The 25,610-nt window shown below is 42.4% G+C and overlaps 1 protein-coding gene across 2 annotated transcripts in view; it reads right to left on the bottom strand.

Annotated features, from left to right (window-relative positions):
* Positions 1-21,790: 21,790 nt before the first annotated feature.
* NR1D2 (nuclear receptor subfamily 1 group D member 2) overlaps positions 21,791-25,610 on the bottom strand; it is a 28,409-nt gene continuing 24,589 nt past the window's right edge. For both annotated transcript variants that reach the window (XM_068236147.1, XM_068236148.1), the window contains one exon: positions 21,791-23,644. In XM_068236147.1, coding sequence (XP_068092248.1) covers positions 23,448-23,644 — 197 coding nt within the window. In that variant the 3' untranslated portion in view covers positions 21,791-23,447. The remainder of the gene's footprint in view (positions 23,645-25,610) is intronic.

The following is a 25,610-nucleotide window of genomic DNA, read 5'->3' as shown; positions in this document are numbered from 1 at the left end:
TCATAATAATAATAATAGTGTTCATTTATTATACAAACATTTTCATATGAGGCTCATGGACACATGTAAACTTTAATATGATTCCATAAAATGGTAATAAGTAAGGTAGCACTAGAGAGATGAATTGGTTTGGACCAGTACTTTATTATTATTATTATTATTTAGTATTTATATAGCGCCAACATCTTACACAGCACTATACAGGGTATATATTATGTTATCACTAACTGTCTCTCATAGGAGCTTACAATCTAGTCCCTACCATAGTCATATGTCTATGCATGTATCATGTAGTGTATATATCAGTCTCGGGCCAATATGTTTTTGGAATGTGGGAGGAAACCTGGGTGCCTGGAGGAAACCCATTTAGACATGGGGAGAACATACAAAGTCCTTGCAGATGTTGACTTGGCTGTAATTCGAAACCGGGGACCCAGCGCTGCAAGGCGAGAGCGCTAACCACTAAGCCACCATGCTGACCCCCCACATACAAGGTATTCATCTGTTGCTATTTATGTTAAAAAGAAGCTACACCAATTTTATTTCAAAATCTATTGCGCTAATTACCCCCTAGAATCCTAACTACACCAACCAGGTAAGGAGATCACAAGACCACCAGGGAAATCTATAAGGAAGAAGGTGGGACCGACAAAGAAAATTATATGCAGGAGGTGCTAGACTACCAGGAAATACAGTAAGTAGTGGCACAGTGGTCACTATATGGGGGGGGGGGGGGTCACAGCTCAGGGACCACTACAAGGGCACACAGCAGAAAAGCCACTATAGGGGGTACAGTATGAGATTTATTTACTACATGGGCTTTTTGTGACATTAGATGACCAGTGTTCTCTCTATGCCCACTCATCTAATCTCACCTCTCAGAGCCAATATAGTACAGCTATTGTTCCAACTTGGCAGTCAGATAATATTTTTCAAAACCAGGTGAACATATGAAAGAGTTCCACTACTGCTATTGCAGTGGCATAGCAATAGGGGGTACAGAGGTAGCTACTGCATCGGGCCCTTGGGCTAAAACACAGTATTAGCTCTTTATTGGTCCTGCGCTGATAATATTCACTTCTGTAGTTGATTTGAATAGTAGTGATCATTAAAGAGAACCCGAGGTGGGTTTGAAGAATATTATCTGCATACAGAGGCTGGATCTGCCTATACAGCCCAGCCTTTGTTGCTATCCCAAACCCCCCTAAGGTCCCCCTGCACTCTGCAATCCCTCATAAATCACAGCGACGCTGCTGACAAACAGCTTGTCAGAGCTGGCTGTGTTTATCTCTATAGTGTCAGTCTGTTGCTCTCCCTGCCTCCTGCAGAACTCCAGTCCCCGCCTGCATCCCTTCCCTCCCTGCTGATTGGAGGGAGAGCAGCTGAGACTGACACTACAGATGTAAACACAGCCTCACAGCATGGCTGTGATTTATGAGGGATTGCAAGGTGCAGGGGGACCTTAGTGGGGTTTGGGATAGCAACAGAGGCTGGGCTGTATAGGCAGATCCAGCCTCTGTATACACATAACATTCTTTAAACACACCTCGGGTTCTCTTTAACACACAGTTTCCCATCCCTTCTTGCACCTCTGACACTGTGGTTGTCCTTGATTGGTTTTTGTGCACCATATAGCATGCTTGGGGGGCCCCAATGTTAAACTTGCACTGGGGCCCACAGCTTCTTAGCTACGCCCCTGTGCTATTGTAAATAGCCATAATAAGACTGAACCCTTATAATAAAACCCCTTTGTCTCTGCGTCCGTGTGTGTACGTGTGTCCCTGCATTTGCGCTACTGCGCATGTGCCGCAGGGACACCCTTTGGATGGAGTAGGACAGCCAGGGGGCGGCCAGCTGGGTGGGTGGGTGCGCGCGCAACTGACTGGTGGGTGCGCGTGCTGGCCGTGGTGACGGACCTAGCCCGTTTAAGTCACTACTATTGTAATATTTGGTGGGTTTTGTTGACTTTGTTGAATGTTGCCATTGGTCAGTGAAAAGCCCAAGAAGGCATCAGCGGTCTGTGGGAGTTCTAAGTGTGATAATGGAGGCTAAAACCTATTCTAGTCTATATGAAATTTACAGGAGGTTGCAAAAGTATTCGGCCCCTTTGAAGTTTTCCACATTTTGTCGTATTACTGCCACAAACATGAATCAATTTTATTGGCATTCCACATGAAAGACCAACACAAAGTGGTGTACATATGAGAAGTGGAACGAAAATCATAAATGATTCCAAACATTTTTTTTTTACAAATAAATAACTGCAAAGTGGTGTGTGCATAATTATTCGGCCCCCTTTGATCTGAGTGCAGTCAGTTGCCTATAGACATTGCCTGATGAGTGCTAATGACTACAGTGGTGTGAAAAACTATTTGCCCCCTTCCTGATTTCTTATTCTTTTGCATGTTTGTCACACTTAAATGTTTCTGCTCATCAAAAACCGTTAACTATTAGTCAAAGATAACATAATTGAACACAAAATGCAGTTTTAAATGATGGTTTTTATTATTTAGTGAGAAAAAAAAAACTCCAAATCTACATGGCCCTGTGTGAAAAAGTGATTGCCCCCCCTTGTTAAAAAATAACTTAAAGGTGGTTTATTACACCTGAGTTCAATTTCTGTAGTCACCCCCAGGCCTGATTACTGCCACACCTGTTTCAATCAAGAAATCACTTAAATAGGAGCTATCTGACACAGAGAAGTAGTCCAAAAGCACCTCAAAAGCTAGACATCATGCCAAGATCCAAAGAAATTCAGGAACAGATGAGAACAAAAGTACTGTAATTGAAATCTATCAGTCTGGTAAAGGTTATAAAGCCATTTCTAAAGCTTTGGTACTCCAGCGAACCACAGTGAGAGCCATTATCCACAAATGGCAAAAACATGGAACAGTGATGAACCTTCTCAGGAGTGGCCGGCCGACCAATATTACCCCAAGAGCGCAGAGAAAACTCATCCGAGAGGCCACAAAAAACCCCAGGACAACCTCTAAAGAACTGCAGGGCTCACTTGCCGCAATTAAGGTCAGTGTTCACGACTCCACCATAAGAAAGAGACTGGGCAAAAACGGCCTGCATGGAAGATATCCAAGGCGCAAACCACTTTTAAGCAAAAAGAACATTAAGGCTCGTCTCAATTTTGCTAAAAAAAACATCTCAATGATTGCCAAGACTTTTGGGAAAATACCTTGTGGACCGACGAGACAAAAGTTGAACTTTTTGGAAGGTGCGTGTCCCGTTACATCTGGCGTAGAAGTAACACAGCATTTCAGCAGAAGAACATCATACCAACAGTAAAAAATGGTGGTGGTAGTGTGATGGTCTGGGGTTGTTTGGCTGCTTCAAGACCTGGAAGGCATGCAGTGATAGATGGAACCATGAATTCTACTGTCTGTCAAAAAATCCTGAAGGAGAATGTCCGGCTATCTGTTCGTCAACTCAAGCTGAAGCGATCTTGGGTGCTGCAGCAGGACAATGACCCAAAACACACCAGCCAATTTACCTCTGAATGGATGAAGAAAAACAAAATGAAGACTTTGGAGAGGCCTAGTCAAAGTCCTGACCTGAATCCTATTGAGATGTTGTGGCATGACCTTAAAAAGGCGGTTCATGCTATAAAACCCTCAAATAAAGCTGAATTACAACAATTCTGCAAAGATGAGTGGGCCAAAATTCCTCCAGAGCGCTGTAAAAGACTCGTTGCAAGTTATCGCAAATGCTTGATTGCAGTTATTGCTGCTAAGGGTGGCCCAACCAGTTATTAGGTTCAGGGGGCAATTTCTTTTTCACACAGGGCCATGTAGGTTTTGAGGTTTTTTTCTCACTAAATAATAAAAAACATCATTTAAAACTGCATTTTGTGTTCAATTATGTTATCTTTGACTAATAGTTAACGGTTTTTGATGAGCAGAAACATTTAAGTGTGACAAACATGCAAAAGAATAAGAAATCAGGAAGGGGGCAAATAGTTTTTCACACCACTGTAAATAGAGTGCACCTGTGTGTAATCTAATGTCAGTACAAATACAGCTGCTCTGTGAGGGCCTCAGAGGTTGTCTAAGAGAATATTGGGAGCAACAACACCGTGAAGTCCAAAGAACACACCAGACAGGTCAGGGATCAAGTTATTGAGAAATTTAAAGCAGGCTTAGACTACAAAAAGATTTCCAAAGCCTTGAACATCCCACGGAGCACTGTTCAAGCAATCATTCAGAAATGGAAGGAGTATGGCACAACTGTACACCTACCAAGACAAGGCCATCCACCTAAACTCACAGGCCGAACAAGGAGAGCACTGATCAGAAATGCAGTCAAGAGGCCCATAGTGACTCTGGACGAGCTGCAGAGATCTACAGCTCAGGTGGGAGACTCTGTCCATAAGACAACTATTATGCTGGATACACACTATGCGTTTCCGCGTGCGACGCGGCCGTCGATACGCGTCGATTCGATTATTTCCGAACATTTCCGAACGAATTTCGACGATTTTTAGGTCGAATGCCATGTAAAGTATGGCAAATCGACCTAATGATCCATCGAAGCTTGAATCGGACATGTCGGAAATAATCGAATCGACGCGTATCGACGGCCGCGTCGCACGCGGAAACGCATAGTGTGTATCCAGCATTAGTCATGCAGTGTACAAAGTTGGTCTTTATGGAAGAGTGGCAAGAAGAAAGGCATTGTTAACAGAAAGCATAAGAAGTCTCGTTTGCAGTTTGCCACAAGCCATGTGGGGGACACCGCAACCATGTGGAAGAAGGTGCTCTGGTCAGATGAGACCAAAATGGAACTTTTTGGCCAAAATGCAAAATGCTATGTGTGGCAGAAAACTAACACTGCACATCATTCTGAACACACCATCCCCACTGTCAAATATGGTGGTGGCAGCATCATGCTCGGGGGGTGCATCTCTTCAGCAGGGACAGGGAAGCTGGTCAGAGTTGATGGGAAGATGGATGGAGCCAAATACAGTGCAAACTTGGAAGAAAACCTCTTGGAGACTGCAAAAGACTTGAGACTGGGGCGGAGGTTCGCCTTCCAGCAGGACAATGACCCTAAACATAAAGCCAGGGCAACAATGGAATGGTTTAAAACAAAACATATCTATGTGTTAGAATGGCCCAGTCAAAGTCCAGATCTAAATCCAATCGAGAATCTGTGGCAAGATCTGAAAACTGCTGTTCACAAACGCTGTCCATCTAATCTGACTGAGCTGGAGCTGTTTTGCAAAGAAGAATGGGCAAGGATTTCAGTCTCTAGATGTGCAAAGCTGGTAGAGACATACCCTAAAAGACTGGCAGCTGTAATTGCAGCAAAAGGTGGTTCTACAAAGTATTGACTCAGGGGGCCGAATAATTACGCACACCCCACTTTGCAGTTATTTATTTGTAAAAAATGTTTGGAATGATGTATGAATTTCGATCTACTTCTCACATGTACACCACTTTGTATTGGTCTTTCACGTGGAATTCCAATAAAATTGATGCATGTTTGTGGCAGTAATGTGACAAAATGTGGAAAACTTCAAGGGGGCCGAATACTTTTGCAACCCACTGTAGATATGGTGCTTAAGACCTTCCAATCTACTTCTAAATGTTACAAAAGAAGAAATCCTGTCATTCAAAGAGCTTTGAATCCATCAATGTGGATCAGTGGCGGAGCCATGGGGGTGCTTTGGGTGCTGAAGCACCCCCTAAAATTCTCCAAGCACCCCTAAAGCACCCCCCAGTATGAACTGACTTTCAGCGTCTAATAGACGCCGTGTCAGTTCACCGGCAGCAGCGGCTCCGGCAGCGGCAGAGCAGGGCTACGGTATAATGGCATCCGAAGCCCTGCTCTGGAGACTTTGAGTCTGCAGTGCAGGGCTTCGGACGCCATTTTCCCGTAGCCCTGCTCTCAGCGTGGGAGTTTCAGTTGCTGGCTGGGCCTGGCAGAGGATCGTGGGAGCTGTGCGCCGGACGGAGGCCGGGACGGGAGTCCCTCAGCAGATGAGTAAATGTTTTTTTTGTTTTTTTTTATTAGCAGGTGTATTTTCTGGTCAAATCTGCCACATGATAGCATGTGTTTTCTGGTCAAATCTGCCACATGATTGCATGTGTTTTCTGGTCAAATCTGCCACACGATTGCACGTGTTTTCTGGTCAAATCTGCCACATGATTGCACATGTTTTCTGGTCAAACCTGCCACATGATTGCACGTGTTTTCTGGTCAAATTTGCCACATGATTGCACGTGTTTTCTGGCCAAATCTGCCACATGATTGCACGTGTTTTCTGGTCAAATCTGCCACATGATTGCACGTGTTTTCTGGCCAAATCTGCCACATGGTTGAACGTATTTTGTGGGCAAATCTGCTCACATTACTTGAATTTTCTTGAGAAAACCTGCACAATTATGTGAATTTTCTGGGGAAAAGGTCACCAAAACTTGGGCCCACTGTCTTTGCATTGCACTTTTAAAGGGAACCAGAGGTGAGAATAATATTAAGGCTGCCATATTTATCTCCTTTTAAGCAATACCAGTTGCCTGGCTGCCATGCTGGTCCTTTGCCTCTAATGTTTTCAACCATAGAACCTGAACAAGCATGCAGCAGGTCAGGGGTTTCTACCAATATTGTCAGAACTGACAAGATTAACTGCATGCTTGTTTCTGGTGTAAGTCAGTTCACTACTGCAGCCAAATAGATCAGCAGGGCTGCCAGGCAACTATTGTTTAAAAGGAAATAAATATGGCAGCCTCCATATCACTCTCACCTCGGGTTCAGTTTAAATTACAGTTAGCTCCGCCCTCATCCATAGAAGTCATTCCCTTTATAGCCTATGGTGGTGCCGGCTGCGCCCAAATCTTCCTGCACTGAAAAGGACTGCTCTGCCAGGAGGATATACAAAATGCAGAAACAGCCTAAACTGCTTTATCCTTACAAGTAAGAAACCTACAGGGGTCCTGAAGTTATTTTTATGAACAAAAAGTCCAAAGAGCTCTTTCAAGAGTAAGCAAGGAAAGCATTAGCCACAATAGCAGCAAGTACAAAAATGATACAGAAAAAAACCTGAACTGCTTCATTACCCAATGTCAGAAAACCTACCTCATGTGAGGCAATTAGGTTGTCTAGGGAAAGAGCAGCTGAGGGAGTGGTGAGCCCAGGATACTCTGCCATGCCACACCCAGAAACCAGAGAGGATGTACTTTAACTCAGAGGGTCCCGCGGCCCTAGACTGCGGTATATAGTATATAGTAGTCAGTCAGTCTGTTTGTCATAAGCACCAACTGCATGGCTGTAATATAGAAGGAGGAGTGGTGCTCAGACCCCCAATGGGTAGGGGTATTGGATGTTTTCTACTAAAATTATTAGGCATCATCCTTTCAAATGGGTTGCTTACTTACTTTAAGCCTTTAACCTAAGGAAGCTGTCTGCAAAGGGCAAAAATGCATTGTGCATAAAGTAATTCTTTGAAATAATAGCCTACAAAGAGGTAAGCCAACCCAGATTTAACCTTTTTTATACATTCCTTTTTCTCTTGCATGCCTAAAATGTACCAGAGGCATTTTTTTTTCAAAGATACCTAAGAAAAGGGAAGCGTCAGGATCCTGGCCCCGTTGCTGTGCGCGGACCCCCGTAACATATTCCACAAAAGCTTGCACTCCTCCTCATGTACGGGCATGACTGTACTGCGCCTGCACAGGCATGGCTGCACTTGCGCGCAGTAAGCTGAAACCACGGGCAGCTGCATCATGGTCAAGCGGACGGGACCTTCATGTGGTTCCCGTACAGTGGCAGTGGTGTGGAAAAGGATGCAGGAAGCCACTAAGGATCCAAAGACTTCTCTCTTCTTAGGTATCTGGGTTTTTTGTTAATTGTCACCTCGGGTTTGGGCACTTGTTAGTCTTATATGAGAACAACTGTTGGGCATTGCTGCATAATTCTGTATGCTATCATTTCATTGTAGTTGCTTTGTTGTCCAGCACATGTGTTGGGGTATTGATGGACTGACTTAAAGGAAAAGTGTAGCAATATCAAATAATTGTAACTACTGTTAACTGCAACCTGTGTCTGAGAAAGACAACAGTATTGTTAGCTCTGTTGACTCTAAGGCTTCTTGCACACAGGGACGTTACAGGCGCACGTTAGTGCAGCCTGTAACGCTCCCCCAACGCACAGCAATGTAACACAAGTGGGCTGTAAAGTGCTGCATGCTGTGCGTTCTACGCGGCTAAGCCGCGTTAGACTGTTTGCACATGCTCAGTCATGTTGGGGAGGAGGGAAGAGCGGCCGGGCACATAGCTAATTAATATTCACTGCGCTCAGTGACGTGCAGTGTTTACTTCCTGGAGCGGCCGCTCTGTGCGGCGATTGGTCGGGCGGGACCACGTGATGCCGCATGCGTCCAAGAGTACGCATCACGGCATCACGGACGCCAGAGTGAGCTGCACAATGCGGCTCACTCCGACGTCCACACCAGAGAGCACCAGGCGTTGCGTTAGGGGCACGTTATGTGCCCTATAACGTCCCCTAAACGCAACGACCTGGTGTGTAACTAGCCTAAAGGTGGCCAAACACCATACAATTAAAAGATCCAGTTTTACACCAATTCCATAAATACAATCGGTTGTCCCGAAAAATCAAACACTTTTTTGTTTTTGATCGAGAAATCCGATCTAATTGTTGAGATTGGACATGTTGGAAAAATCAGACCAATATTATCAAGAATTGTATAGTGTGCGCTGGATTGTGAAATTGTATTCAACCAGCAAAAAAAATGGTATGTAACTATTCAGTACATACCAAACTTTATTTATTCACTTTTTTTACTCTCCATTTTTACGATCTTTTATCCCGAACTTGCGGCAATCTCGAAAATATGTGTGTAGTACCTCGAAGATTCTGATCAAAAATTCTGATTTGATCTGAATTCTCAGATCTAATCAAAATAAAAAAAAATGTGTAGGGTATGTGGCCACCTTTATAGTCAACCACTGTCTCTGCCTGGTCAGGGTGCGCTGGTGTCAGGGCCGGCCCTAGACTTCATGCCACCTGAGGCAAATTTTGAAAAAATTATTGCGACCCCAACAACCCCCCCCCCCCCCCCCCCGCCACCGCCGAGCTGGAGAGGTAGCGGGCAGGACGGGGGTATTGGGCCTAGCGGCGGGGAGGGGGGTCGGACCCCTCGTCCCTCGCCTGGGTCCCCCGATCTGCGCTCCCCTCCAACCTTAAATAGATCAGAAGCAGCCGCTACTCGTAAGAGGCACAGGAAGGGAGGACTCACCTCTTCCTCGCTCGATCCAGCGTGCGCTCCACTGACGTCACTTCCTGCAACGCCGCGGCCGTCCACTTACAATACAGTGGGCGGCGTTGCAGGAAGTGACGTCAGTGGAGCGCACGCTGGATCGAGCGAGGAAGAGGTGAGTCCTCCCCGCCCGTACCTCTTACGAGTAGCGGCTGCTTCTGATCTATTTAAGGCTGGAGGGGAGCGCAGATCGGGGGACCCAGGCGAGGGAGGGGGGGTCCGGCCCCCCTCCCCGCCGCTAGGCCCAATACCCCCGTCCTGCCCGCTACCCCTCCAGCTCGGCGGCCGGCTCCCCGCACCCACCGACGGGCGGATGCCGCCCCTAGAAATGTGCCGCCTGAGGCAAAAGTTTCACCCCACCTCATGAGCGGGCCGGCCCTGGCTAGTGTAGCAACTTGCCCTGATCACTAACAGTTGCTGCTGCTACCAAATCATTTCAGGCTGCGCAGAAGTTCCTTGTGAATAATCTCTGCCTGCTGCCCCATACAGCTGCATAAGTAGCACCCAATCTTTTGATGCGACCTCGGCTACTGTCTGACAATTTGATACTTAAAAGTCATAGATTTTTTTTTTTATATATAGTAAATAATGTATATTTTGCATACAGGTAACATTGGACCTTTGTTGTACGTTAAAGGGGTTCTTCCGCGAATGAGGAAAAAAAATAAAAAGTGGTTTATGTATAAAAATGAATGGTTTCATTAATACAACATGTATTGTAAATAGTGACTTATGAAGGACTGGGAGGCTAATCCATTTGTTAGGGGTGGTGGTTTTTTTGCTCTCTTTTCACTAACATAACTCCTGCCTAAGTAGTTTTCAGTGGTATAACCCACTTCTAGCAGGAATTGCCATTATAGCCCTAATGGCTTAGCTCTGCTGAGCTGCTGAATATGTGTTTACTTTGTTGCTAGGAAACCAGAGGCCTTGCAGAGACTCGCTTGTGAAAAAGAGTCATAAGGTGCTGGGAGAATGAATCAGTCCCATCTACACCATATGATTCTTTGTCAGATTCGATTCAATTTGATTCATTGATTTGAGTCAATCTGACATGTCCGACTCCAATTCGATTCAAATTGAATCGAATCATGAATCGGACATGTCAGATTGAATCACATCAAATCAATGAATCAAATCAAATTGAATCGAATCTGACAAATAATCATATGGTGCAGATGGGACTGATCCATTCTCCCAGCACCTTATGATTCTTTTCACAAAGGAGTCTCCTCAAGGCCTCTGGTTGCCTAGCAACAATGTAAACACATTTTTAGCAGCTCAGCGGAGCTAAGCCGTTAGGGCTATAACTGCGATTCCTGCTAGAAGTGGGTTATACCACTGAAATCTACTTAGACAGGAGTTATGTTTGTGAAAAGAAAGTAAAAAAAAACACCCCTAACAAATGGATTAGCCTCCCAGCCGTCATCCGTCACTATTTACAATACATGTTATATTGATGAAACCATTCATTTTTGTAAAAAAACTTTTTACACTATTTTAGAAGGATGTTTAATAGTTTATGCATAAACCACTTTTTATTTTTTTCCTCATTCGCGAAAGAACCCCTTTAAAGAGAGTTGGAAGACAATTTAAATACCGTATATTCCAGCGTATAAGACGACCCCCCAACTTTTCCAGTTAAAATATAGAGTATGGGATATACTCGCTGTATAAGACTCTTCCAACGCACACAAATAAAGAAACAAAAAATCATATACTGGTGCTGTATGAACAGATACTGGTGCTGTACTGTATGTGGTACCCAGTATATATATAACAGTATATAGGCAATCTGACTGGTTGGATTGGTCAACTCTCCTTGTCTACCTGTTTATCAGAGTGGTATAGAAGAATAGATTGCGCTGTGCCCATAAAACACGCCTCTTTCACCCGTCTGGCCCGCCCTTGTATCCTTTTTACCACCTCCTGTGCCTCTCAGATCTCGCATATGTGCGCTTGCGCCACTTCACTGCAGTCCTCAGCAGCGAGATCTGAGAGTCGGTAACAGGATAGGGCGTATCACCCGGCATCGATGACGCCCGGCGTATAGGACGACCCTTGACTTTGATTTTCAAGGGTTAAAAAGTAGTCTTGTATGTCAGAATATACTGTACTTGTTTTTATCTGTTATTTATGTTAAAGGGAACCTAAACTGAGAGGGATATGGTTGTTTCCTTTTAACCACTTGCCGACCGCACAATCATAACGCGCGCCGGCAAAGTGGTAGCTGCAGGACCAGCGACGCAGATTTGCGTCGCCGGCTGCAGGCTATGTAATCAGGAAACAGCCGCTCGCGCGAGCGGCTGTTTCCTGTCATTTCATGGCGGGGGGCTCCGTGAATAGCCTTCGGGCTGCCGATTGCAGCTCGCAGGCTAAATGTAAACACAAGCGGAAATAATCTGCTTTGCTTACATTTTTACAACGCTGCTACAGTAGCAGCGTTGTAGTAGATCAGCGATCCCCGGCCAAACAGCGGCCGTGGGATCGCTGTCACATGACAGCGGGGAGCCTGTTAGAGGCTGCACAGGACAGATCCGTTCCTGTGCAGCCTCCGATCTCTCGGGCAGGGAGGGAGAAGAGGGAAAGGGGGAATCTTGCGGTGGAGGGGGCTTTGAGGTGCCCCTCCCCCGCCACCCACAGCATGCAGGAGCGATCAGACCCCCCAGCACATCATCCCCCTAGTGGGGAAAAAAGGGGGCGATCTGGTCACTCTGCCTGTCATTTGATCTGTGCTGGGGGCTGTAGAGCCCACCCAGCACAGATCTGAAAAAACAGCGCTGGCCCTTAAGGGGGGGTAAAGGCTAGGTCCTCAAGTGGTTAAACAATACCAGTTGCCTGGCAGTCCTGCTTATCTCTATGGCTGAAGTAGTGGCTGAATCACAGACCTGAAACAAGCATGCAGCTGATCCAGTCTGACTTCAGTCAGAGCACCCGATCTGCATGCTTGTTCAGGGGCTTTAGCTAAAAATATTATGGTGGCCATACATGGTACCATTTTTTCATACAATCTTACCATTTCTATGTAATATAAGGGAACTGCCTAAATTATCCTTTCAGTATATTCACTTAATTTACCCTTATACTACATAGAAATGGTAAGATTGTATGAAAAAATTGTACCATGTATGGCCACCATAAGAGATACAGGATCAGCAGGAGGGTCAGGGAACTGGTATTATTTTAAAAGGAGAAATCCATATCCTTCTCAGTTTAGGTTCCCTTTAAGGAATATGAGCAGTGCTAGGACGCCGCATTCCCGTAGCAGAACTAGGGCTTTATACCCCCCAAATCCCCGGGGCAAAAATTGGGGAGTGCTTCCTGGTTGAGGCCAAGCTTTGCGCAGTAGCTTTGCCTCTACTGGAGTCAATCTCTGCCGATCGCTGCCTCTCCCTATCTTCTTTCACTAAGAGGGGCGGGGAAAGGCAGAGATCCACATGGAGATTGACTCCAGTAGAGGCAGAGCTACAGCACAAAGCTCTGCCTCCCCGGGCAGCAAAATCTACGACCTGGAAAGTCGTGGAATTTTGCCCCAGGATTGAATAAATAAATATGCATGCTTTTTTTCACGTAACCAGAAATCCACTTTTGCTTCCAACGTCAGCCATGGCCAGTGGGGTTCTTCATGCAAGGCGCCATGGTTGGTCACTCTGTGAGCAATCTCCATGTGCCAGAAAGACAACACGTTTCAACACGCAGCAGGTGTCTTCATCAGGTCAAGTGATATAACAGGTATTGCTCCTGCATATTCATAAGAAGGACCAGTTCTGCTTATATTGCTTCTCTGCAGAACTCAAACATTTGGGGCCCGTTTCCACTAGAGCGAATCTGCATGCGTTTCCTGCATGCAGATTCGCATAGACAATACAAGTGGATGGGACTGTTTCCACCTGTCAGGATTTCTGAGCGTTTTTCTGTGCAGAAAAAATCTGCACGCCAGAGACATCAGAATTCGCATACCGCTATGCGATTCGCATACAATGTATTTGATAGGAAATTCGCATGCGGTTTTGGTATGCGAATTTTCATGTAAATTTGCATACGATTTTGCATAGAAACCATGCAAAAGAACACAGGCACTGCCATGGTTAAATTCGCATACAGTCATCCATGCGAAATTGTATGCAAATTCGCATGAAGATTCGCATACAACCGCATGCGAAATTCGCATCCGCATGCAAATTTGTTCTGCGGCAATTCCCACCGCACAAGTGGAAACGGGCCCTAAAAAGTGGATTGCTGGGGAATAATCATGGGGAACATGATGAACAGATTGCTAAACTACAAATATCTGAGCACTGGCTAGTTATATAAAAAGAAAAAGCACGATCACAAACTTTTTTGTGGAAAGTTGTTTATTTTAAAAAGTCTAACAACGTATACTGTGTACATACATTTCTGTGTAGCATGAATATACAGCTAATGGCTCACATGTCCAGGTCAACACATTTGCACCTTTTTTTTTTGTCCCAACCATGCTCTCCACACTTAGTGTAAGTGGTTCATACAGACAGATATCACCTGTTATTTGTATTATTGTAGGAGCAATTTGTCAGTCATCACAGACACATCAGTCAAAACCTTGCAGAAAAAAGTAATTTAAGTCATCTTACCATGTCTTAAAACTACCTATATTACGATTTAGAATGATACATTCAGCAACGTTGAAGAATTTAGAAAATTTTTAGTTGAGTAGAAAGAAGTTGTAGAAGATCCCAAGGAAAGAATATTCTTCTATGCAGACTAGGTTCACTTGACCCTACATTAAAGTTTACTGGGAATAGAGAAGTACACCTTAGGTTGCATCTTCGCAGGCAAAAATGGTCATCTTGCTATATTACAGTACATCATCTTCAGAAGGTTTTAGACAAAACATTACACGTATTCAAAACAAATGCAAATAGATGTCAAAGGGAACCATTATCCTATGGCATTTTTTTATTGTCCCCATGACAGAGAAAAGGTTAGACTACTGCTAGCCATTCCATCAATTTACTGTCCTGCAAGTGTTGATTTTGATTGGATTAAAGCTGACATCAGTTCAAAAATCAATGTAAATGCACCCAGTGCTAGCCTAATACCAATCAATGCAGCACAAAGCTATATAGACGTTGCTGCCTCATTACTCCTGCCCGATAAAATAAAATGCTTTCCCTGATCATTTTTTGATTCATAGTTCAAAATTAATCAAAGGACAGACATGTTTTTAATATATTTCCTTCAACTGAAGGTATAACCAATTAAAAACATGGCAGTGTATGGCAAGATTTATGGTCACAGTGTCTAGTTTGGTCTTAATTATAACCTGCCAACTGATGTATTTGTAATGTTTAATTACATGAAATCAGTAAATAAGTAAGTTCACATAAATGCATTGACTTATTGAAACATTTGCCAGCTACTATTGTCTCCTAGCCTCCAGGAAAGACATTGCTGCATCTGAGTCCTTTAACTGGCTGAAAGGCTGGAGGCTACTGACAGGATGGAGAAAAGATGCCGTAAAGAAAGTTCGAACTGTTGGATAACTAGAGATCTGAGCAACTGGTTATTGCTTCTAGCATTGACTGATGTTGGCAACTTTCCATAGACTATACATGGGATTCTTAACATACTGTATTTTAACATACACACAGCAAAGAACAACATAAAGAATGACATAGTTGAGGTGGATGACAGGTTAATGCCCAGAAATCTCACAAATCTTAATTTACTGGCAATTTAAATATCATTTTTTTAATCAGACAATAATTATAAAGTGAAGCTGAATCTCAGGTGTCACCGGAACGGTTTCCTCACACCTGCCAATGACCTCTGAAAGAATGGATGCCTTGCCCATAGCATGGAACATATGCTGAAATATTGCCTAGAAAAATAGCAGCAGCAGCAATGTCATTGGAAGATGTGGAAACCATCTCAGCTTTACATTACAAAACTTTAAAGAAAACCTGTTATCAGACATTTCTCTTGTTTGCTGTCAGCTAATTACAATGTAACTCCCACAACATCAGCAACATGTCTCAACTGTCTTCACAAATAATAAGGTAACAGGAACACAGATAACTAATATCGAATCATTTAGTATGTCTTACTCTTGGTTGTGTTTTATCACTTAAAGAGAACCCGAGGTGTATGAAAAAAAAATTAGATCCCTGAAAAAACATCCTCCTCCAGACCACCACCGCTGCCCAGGACCATCTGAAAGTTTGCACCCATGCTTTCCTTTATACACAAGCATAGCCATAGTGAACCTGAGCAAGTATGGTCGTGCCTGTGCTGTAGCATGGAGCCACTCATGGAGGAGTGGCTTCAGCTTGCTGCCCAGACATGACCATACTCGCACATGTGCAGTATAGCCATGCTCGTGCATGAAGAAGAGTGCATTCACGATAACATATTCAACAAGCTCTTGAGGGTCTGTGCACGGCAACAGTGGAAGAGCAAAGACACAGGGAGTCTCTGGACTATCCAGAGGCTTCCCTCTATCTAGGTAAGTATGTAACTTTTTTTTTTTTTATACGGGCCACCTCGGGTGCACTTTAAATGCCATTTCAAGGCAAAATGTAAAAAATTATAGAAGGGTTAGATTAGGAAGTACAACAATGGCCTATATGTATTAACTCATAGAACAGTGATTTTTCTTTGCAGCGTTGTCTAATGTAGCCTGCTCCCCTTCCCACAGCCTGAATATAAACTTCATAGCTTGCTTCTGTATTACTGCTGTTGCCTGGTGTAAACACTCAACATTATACCACTAGTTTTAGGCTCTGTAGATCTCGGATCATCCATCTCTGTGAGAAGAGCTTGACTCAGGCCTCGTTCACAACTCTTCAGCACAGATGGCCGTGCGATCGGAACGCAACGCGTATGATCGCAGGTCTTCTGCGCTGCTGATTCCATGCATGACAGTGTTGGGATCAGCTCTGCACTTGCAGGCAAAACGCAAGCAGCAGTACACAAGCGCTTCCTAGCGCATCGTACTGCTGCACAGCGCAGTAGATGTGAACGGTAGGAGGGCTGTCTATGCCCTTCTTGCGTTTCAGCACATCATACGCGCTTCCAAACGCGCACGGAGCAAGTATGATGTGAACGAGGCCTCAGACCCAGGCAGCAGGGAAGGAGGCTGGTCAAACACCACTACACTACAGACAATCATCATCCTGTGAGGCAAGACAGCCAGAGGAGTGTTAAACTCTGTGCTCTATTCCTGCTTTTATCTTTACACTTTGCCTTGAGATAGTCTTCAAACCAAATATAATGATAACATGTTCAGATTTCTAAATAATGTATCTTAACCAAGCAATGTGTTTATCAGCTTTAACATGCATGCAAATAAGCTGCTAAACAAAAGAGGTGATCTTGTCCCCCCAAGTACAATTTCCACAATGTACCATTTCCAGTGACTGATCTTGTACCAAGTTTCTAAGCTAACAAGCCACAAAACTAAGTACAGAAAAGTAAAAGGGGAACGAGTTAATCTTGAAAATGGTTGTCAAGATTTGACTTGCACTTGCGTCAAGAGATAATTTAGCTGATAATGGGAAAACTACAGCATGGCAGAGAAATCTTTTACACACGTGAAAGGCAATTGCTGAAAACTGTCTGAAGTTGTGGGCTTGCTCTTACCAGTGATTTAAGCAATATAAAAATATATGTATAAAAATGTAGACAATCCACACTCAAGTCTGAAACAGTTTATTTCTTCAAAATATAATAGTATTCCATTCTTGAGCCCTTAAGTTTAGTTTACTATGTACCCACAAACATCACATTTATACTTGCAACACAACATTCAATGATTACACTATTTATGTCTTTAAAGTACTGCAGCACAATTAATTACTATACACAGAATTAAAGTGTCTTAAAGAAGACCTAAACTACAAGTTTAGATACTCAGCATTTAATATGGCTAAGCTGGAGAGAATTAAAAAGAAGGCAGAGTGCTCAGATGAAACATACTTACCTGTTCACTGTCAGGTCACATGATTCTACCCCATGTTCTGAATTGCCACCGCTTTTCTCCTGTTTCATCTGCAAAGACTCCTGAGCTTCACTGAAGCTTTTGACGACATCAGTGCAGCAGCTGCAGCAATTCATAAAGTGGAGCAGCAATGGACCCCATGACGGTAGCATTAGGCAAGTATCAATGTCTAGAATTCTTGGACGAGTAAATGAAAATTGAAGGCTCTTTAAAATTATTTTTAATATTTTTTTCACGTAATGCTAAAAAAAAGGGAGCCAATCAGTTGAGTTTTATTCTTTTAAGTAAATAAGCTTTAATTTTATATAAAATACCTTTTAAATTCACTAGCCATATTAAATATTGAAAATCTAAGCTTGCAATTTTTATTTGTAATAAGAGTCATTATTTAAAATAAAAAATACACAATTCTTGCAAATAAGAGAAAGAACAGAGAGCTGTGCAGCACGACTGCTGTCATCTGGCCTTTTAAACAAGGAGAACAAGTGTGCTTTACCTGCACTGCAATAACTTTTGATTTAAGAGACAGAAGAAAGTAATCTAGCACCACTCTCAGGCATATAGAATATATACGCGTTGTGAGGAAGGAGAAGAGAAAGGAACAGAGGTATACAGAAGGCTGGGATCCAGAAGAGGTCCCTTGGAAATACATGTAATACAGTATAAAGACTGTAAAAGGGAGAAGAGGTAGAAGTGACAGAAGTAAACAGTAGTGGACATTCTGAGCCCTCCTATGTGCCAGGCCAATTAGGCTCGGCCATAAAGGCTGGTTATGTAGAGGGAGAACTTGAACAGTAAATTAAGTATGATGATATATGTAATGTAAGCAGCAGGTAACACATGTACTTCCCTAACAATACAAAACAGAAAAAAAATCATAATGTCTAAGCTGATCTGTCTTCTGAGGAACCATACTTCCCAAGACATCTCTATGATTGCTAATCAATGAAGTGCAGGGCTTTGATGCTTTACAGAGCTCCAGGAAGCATCATCATATGGATGGGGGTTTGGAGGTAAGTGCAATGCTGACAATTACTCTTACCTACATGGCTACCATTCTAAGATCTCCAAACTTGACATTCAGCTTCTGGTTATTGATCACTGCTTTGCAGAACACTCGGGAAATCCCCACAGAATTTGATAGGGCTCAAAAAATTCAACTTATGCTACAGAACTGCAGACAGAAACTGGAAATGTATTACAGAGTCCAGCTGAGTGGATGTCAAGGTGGAAGATCTTGGGGTGGCAGCTAATGGCCTGTGTACACTGTTGCGTTGCTGATTTTAGAAATGCATGCCGGTGCGCAGCAGTATGTTCTGACTATGCACGTTTGCATTCATTTTTGTGCGTGATTCAGTGTGGCTAAATGTAATCAGCATTGCAACACAGAGCAATACAGGTGCTGTGCGTATCTGTAAAATGCACGGCCACCTGCATTGTATTACAATGTGACACTTTACCGGGATATGTGTAACTCACAGCTTTACATTTACTATCACCCCATCCATGTGGTAACTTTCTGAAGTTTGCTTTTAATTATGGAGCAATATACAATGGCAATGTCTGTTGGGAACTGTCATGGAAAGCTCAGCAATGAGGGGATTCTGTCACAACATGCTCAGGTGTTTAGGGACATAAAGTGCACCTGTCACCTAACCAAAGAACCATTTTGTTACTGAATTGGATATACTGAGCCAAGTACGCTGCAAGTTCCGGGCAGAGCTGGAAGTTTGCTGCCTGATGTTGAGGTAATTCCGGTTTTCTTCCACTGGCTCCTAAAAGGCCACCAAAACACAAGTTTTCTTACATAGAGGGCTAAAAACATCCTGTACAACCTTTTGCTGTATTAAGTTCCCAGAGAAATGAATACTAAAGCCCAGTTCCCATCTTTTTTTTTTCCTCCCTACTAACTCCCTTGTCGTAGGGAATGGATGGAACCTCTGTCAGAATGATATTGCTGTTTGTGGCAAATTTCCTTCACTTTCATTGCTGGTAACCATCTCGTGTCCTCACCCAGGTGGGCACAAGTCTATCTTCTAGAAGAACTGACATAACAGTCATAGATAGAGACTCTAAACTCTCACTCTACAACCCCCCCCCCTTGACAACTTGTGTTACATCGGCACCCATTTTAGTCTTTGGAGAAGTATTTTCATGGAAATACAAGTCTATCAAGAAGTAGAATATTGCCTTGGTTTTCCTTTCTTACGTTTTGCCCGACTATGAACATTTTAGCTATTTGAAATTCAGCTCATTGTGTTCTGTATTTACAGGTCGTTTAAATAAATGAAGGTAACTTTTTTTTGTTTTTTTATGTCCTGCCTGCAAATTCTCCCGTACACAAGAATATATTTAATATTTGGCTTCTGTAGTACAAAATAAAGCATTTTCATATCGCTCCAGCAAAATTCTCAATAAAGCACAGATTATCAGCCACTGCACTCATTCTCTGACACAACGAGATCAATGAAAAACAAAAATACAGAATGCCAGAAACCAAACAAATCACCAGAGACAACGTTGGTAATTGGGGCCTTTTCAGAGAGATGTCTGTTTCTCAGTCAACCAGCAGGGGGCGCTTGTAAATGCTTTGGCTTCAGTACATCCATCTCAGTCCAGTTCTTTATATTTGCCACCATTGGTTGAAATCTTTCAGATCAGATGAGAATTCTACTCCAGCACTAAGGCATGACGCCTCATTGCAGGTTGTCTGACATAGTGCTGCCCCTAAATCCCTGGCCGCTGTATGCAATATTAATCTCACATCACCAGTTTAAAGCATGGTAAGTGTTGTCATATCAGGGAAAGCAGAATTTGTATGGCACGTCAATGAAGCATAATAAATCCCAGTAAAATAAGGCAATAAATAAATACTAAAACATGAATACATTGAGTTTGCTCCCAAACTGAAAGAACTGATCATATCAACATTACACCATTATATTTTTTTAAACAATTGTAAAGTTCAAAAAGTATTTTATAATATAAAAAAGTGTAGGTATCTTAAGATGGCGCAAACAGGGTTTGTGTAGTAAAGATTACTTATTTTCCTACTCGTGTAGACAGGTGCAGTCCAACAGGAGATCGATACATTTGCAAAATGAAGCAAAAAAGGAGTTCGCACCAGTCTTATTTTGTCACAATTAAAAAAAATCACATATTAATGACACACATTTTTTACAATAAATGTAGCCATAGGGTAGAGAATGCCTGAAGATGGCCTGGCAAGGTACACTGCCAAGACAGGATAGCCCTCTGAAACGGGTAATCTAATATCCCAAAGACTGCAAAGGAAATATGAAAGTGCAGCAGTAAGACCAATAGAAGTCCTATACATCAGAGCAGACAACCTAATGCACAGCTAAACTAACATCTATGCAATCACATAACAGAAGTGATGTCAAGGTAAAAGTGATTCTTTTGTCCATAACAACCAGTCATCTTCTGACTAGTTGTTATTGGAAAAACAAGCACTTTCCTCTTACATACTTCAGAGGTGAAAGTGTTGCTTTTGGATTATATAACCCCAACACTTACTAAATATTGTGTTATTTTTCACTTGCATTGGTCAGATACCTTTACAGAGAATCAGTTACAAATGGTCCAGTACAAGTATTTCCATATATTGCCCAATTATTAAAATAGTGCAGGTGTATGAGATCTAACAGCTGCTACTGTATTCTCATACTGGTACGGATTCCCAGGGGATGCAAATGACCCAGAAAACCTGCAGGTGTTTTTTTGTAAAATGCCCCAGATGAGTTTTATAAACTTTTTGCCACTTTAGATAACTTTTAAAACATCCAGCCCAGGTTTACTGGGTGTCTTATGATGTGTTCTCCAATGAAAACCCATTCAAGCTGAACAGGTTTTCGGAATGATTTTTTAGTATCTTATAGTCTTGAAAGAGCACTTTTATGACTGATTCTCTATTAAAAGGCCAGCCCCATTTCAAGCTAAGGGAACTGACTCTCTCTCCTGCTTCCACACCTAAAGTACGTGCCTGATCTGCGCCATCGGATAATATGGGGTCCTCGTATACGGGAGTTGTGTTTGAGGACCATCACCTTATAACTTGGAGTAAATATGCAGTTGACTGAAGAACATGAGGTCACCTCAGTTTTATCCCCCTCTTGATTTCATACTTGGACCCCAATCTTTTAAAGATTTCTTTAATATTTAAAAAAAAACATTGTCTGTAATCGTATTTAGAAAATAAGATGACAACAGCTCATTGCGGTGGCGTTTGCCTGGACATGCCATTGCTGTCACCTCCCAAACACTCTTTTTTTTTCATTTTTTGTTTTTTTCGAGCTGCCACTGGGCGGTTTGAATGTGACAAATTTCTGCAGCTTGACAAGGTTTCTTACATCTTAAAAAATAGAAACCATTAGTAATTTTACCAATAATTTTGTATATTTTATATATTCTAGAAATCTTTCATATATATATATATATATATATATATATATATATATATATATATATATATATATATATATATATATATATATTTGAATTGCTTCATCTTTCCTCACAGGTTAAAAATATTGCAAGGAAACTGATATATATTTATCTAATTTATCTATATACACCGGAATATATATATATGATATAACGCTCTAACTACATATATTTACAGTCCCTAAACACAGTAGAAGACGATATAATCGCATACACATAAATACAGGAACAAGAAAATATGAAATCACACTCACACGTTCAAAAAAATCTGTGTGACAGACAACAATCCAGATCTCGGCAGAGGCACGTGTCGATTCCATAAAACATATAGTAATAAACGCTTCTCTAAATCTAGCTGACTAGAGTCTATTTATCTACTGTATACAACTTGAGTAGCACATAACTGGGTGTAGATATCGTTTTGGAGAAGATAGCCATTCATGAGATCTAGAGATAAAATGTAACAGCGTTTGGAACGCCCAAATGATACTACCCTGTATTTAACACAGTCTCCCGGTGCTCAACAACAAAAGAAATGTATGCCCAATGAGTACGTCATGACAAGTTCCATCCACATTCTCTGACATTATTTCTAGGTATGGCTTGAGAATTGTACACATGAAGCTATCTGGGAATAATGCAGAAGTGTGCCTGTCATTTCACAACCTGAGGAAGCGTTATGAAGCCACCAAAATGCAGTTATGAAGTTAGTGTTATTCCCCATGTTAGTAATAAAGCTCTAAATAACAATATTATAAAGCGCACACAACTTGGAGTAGTCTGAATGAATAGGCCACCATTTTACTTTATACATTAGGGTTGCAGAAAGGGAACTTCTCAGAATATACAAGATGGTGCTACCACTGCAGGCACCTTTTGAAGATGCTTATGGAAGAGAAACAGTGGCTGAACTGTACATACAAGATTATCATGGTTATTTTTTCATAGAACTATCAGTGCGACAGGTGGAACAAAGCAAATGTTTTTGGACAACCATCCTTCCTCTAGATCAGCCACTGTTTCTCCTTCATGAGACTGGATCTACATGGGTGTGGGCTCCTACAACTACAATGGTTTTCTGTTTTATAGACATGCTCTTTTGAAGATGCAAGCTTCAGGGCTGTCCTCTCTATTCTTGCTTTAGCAATGCGCATTACGCTTCAAAAGATTGAGCACGGAACAGGAATACCATTATAATATATCCCTTTTTGAAATTCCTTGTGCTTCATGAAGCACAGTATAAAATATCTGTCTAGAGAGACACTTTTGTATAATTATTTAAACTGTACTTCTTTAATCAGTTACGTATTTAGTGACCAAGGACACCTATGCAGCCAATGAATAGTCACATGACCTACAAACTTGTTCTAGGTCAATGATGTTGCAGAAATGAAAATGACAAACAAAGAGCTTGCACCTTGAAAGGCAAATCAACCACCGTGTTTTTACCTTGACAAGTTCCCTTGGGTTTCTAGGCAGACTGATCACACTGCTTCCAATGTGTGCACCCAGGCAGTGTTCACTAGAGAGAGTTTTTTTTATGTAATTTGTACCTCGTGAACTATTTAGCTATAGCTTCAAGAATAACAATATAAGTCCACAAACTGGCAGGCAGTGCTGGTACACATTTTACATTTGTTTTCTAATAATCTTGTGCCAAGAAATAACCTTAGAAACACAACATACAGTAGACAATACACACATTAGTCTTTTATAGGCCTATTGGTGAATCTTGAAAGCCAGGAGCTCCTCTGAGTGCAAGTTATTGAGTGAACGCAGGTCCGCTAACTTCAGGAGGAGTCTGGTGAAAGTGGAGGCCTCGTTGGGATGGTTTTTCATGATTATAGTCCTCAGTGCACGGATCAGAGTCTCTTGCAAAGCCTCAACAGAGTTTACATTTTCAATGCCAGAACGATCTGTAAAAATGAACATCCGTTTATTGTAAAGCAGGAAATATAAGAGCAGAAAAGCAAGTCTAGTAGTAAATGCTTACTTTAATTGTAACCCTTTACTTGTTTGACTCTTACCATATAAAATGACAGTTAGGTTGTTTAAAAAAAATGTTTGGTGCACGTGACTTTGATGAAGTTGATGAACCATAGGAAATTTACAAAATGTCTACTGGACACCTTTCAGCACTACTCTCCTGCCCAACTGCTTCTATAAACCCCAAGGCACAAAACAAAATATTCTATCTGATAACTTAATACACTGTTTTGACTGATTTAGGTGTACTTAGATGCAATGGGTGTTGTAAAATAGCCACTTGATTTATATGTGTGTGTGTATATATATATATATATATATATATATATATATATATATATATGGGAGGCTCATAATGCAGTGAGTCATTGGGGAGAGTGCCATTGCTTACCTACGATGGGCTGCTTTTCTAGCTTCCGTCCATTTGGAATGTGCCATGAGGGTCTGCAATGCATGCTGGGAAATGTAGTCCATAGGTATAAGTACACCACTGTACTCATATCTATGGACTACATCTCCTGGCATGCATTGTGGCAAGCATTGTGGTGGCTGCAAGTGTGCTCCACTAAGGAATCTTTGAACTGCCAGTCGATGCGGATGCTCATGGCACACTCCACATGGGACAAGGGGCTAGAGGAGCAGCCCCGTAGGTAAACAATAGCGCTCCCACCCGATCCTTGCCCCCCCCCCTCCCTTCCAAAGACACACTGCATTACAAACCTCCCATATGGGGAGATTCATTGTAACACATTGCTCAGTGCACCACATCTCTCTGGCAGCTTATGGAACTGGATGCTCCAGGGTTACTGTTGTGTGACCTCAGTGAGCCTCGGTCTCTAGTGGCCAGTTCAGAAGTTGCCGGGTAGACACGTGGATGTGGGCTCGAGCAAGGATACGTAGATATGCATTCACAACACGATACCTACATAGACATATGACTATGGTAGGGATTATATTGTGAGGAGTTAAGTGACCAGACAATATACTCAGTACAGTGCTGCGGAAGATGCTGGGCTATGAAAGTACTAAATAATAATAATTAAGAATAATAATTCAGCAGCACACTCCAATGCATGTTCTATGCATAGGAGGGGCCCGCTCTTCGTATATCACCCGCAGAAAAGCTGCTGACCCATAAATCATACAACTCAACCCCACCCTGCACAAAACATGGGTGTCAAAAAATCACAGTGATATACCAGTGTTCTCCCCAGGCTAGTTTTGGTGAGCTCCCGGCTGTGATCGGCTCACCTCCTCCTATGCTGTAGCAGAGTTGCTCACAGAAGCACCAGCCGTGCATTCTCTCATCTCGCCCCACCCGGCTACTTTTTCATGCCATCCGGCTACTATTTCATACCACCCAGCTAGAAAAACATTCTGGGGAGAACACTGTTTACAATAAGCTTTTTAAACCATTAGTATGCACCAGTTTATGATTCACAACGAGAAGATGATAAACACCAACTTTGGCTAATCGCATTCTTGCCAAGGGCCTAAATCATGAAAATACAGCACCATTTTTGAAAACTGCATAGCCTAAATGATTAACCAGTTATCATTACCCAAGAAATATAAGAACATACACAACACCTCAAGTAAGCCCATCGTATCTGGTGTGGGTTGTCTTACAAAGACTTAAACCTAGATATTATACAGGTTGTTGAGCTGTTAAAGCAATTTATTTGCTCACCTGCAGCTAATGCCACTTTAACTTGGGCAAAACCATATTGACAATTAGGCAGCACATACATGAACATGCCTGTAGTAACAGCCAAAAACGTGGTGACACCCAGTAGCCATCCATTTTCATGGGGGACCTTTCAGGCAATCCTGGGGTGACATTCCTGTGATAGAAGGGGCAGATACAGCAACAAATTACTGCTGCAGGAGGAATTT

The sequence above is a fragment of the Hyperolius riggenbachi genome, chromosome 5 (assembly GCF_040937935.1).
Source record: "Hyperolius riggenbachi isolate aHypRig1 chromosome 5, aHypRig1.pri, whole genome shotgun sequence".
In the NCBI taxonomy this organism is placed as follows: Eukaryota; Metazoa; Chordata; class Amphibia; order Anura; family Hyperoliidae; genus Hyperolius; species Hyperolius riggenbachi.
This window is presented reverse-complemented; position numbering and strand designations above follow the sequence as displayed.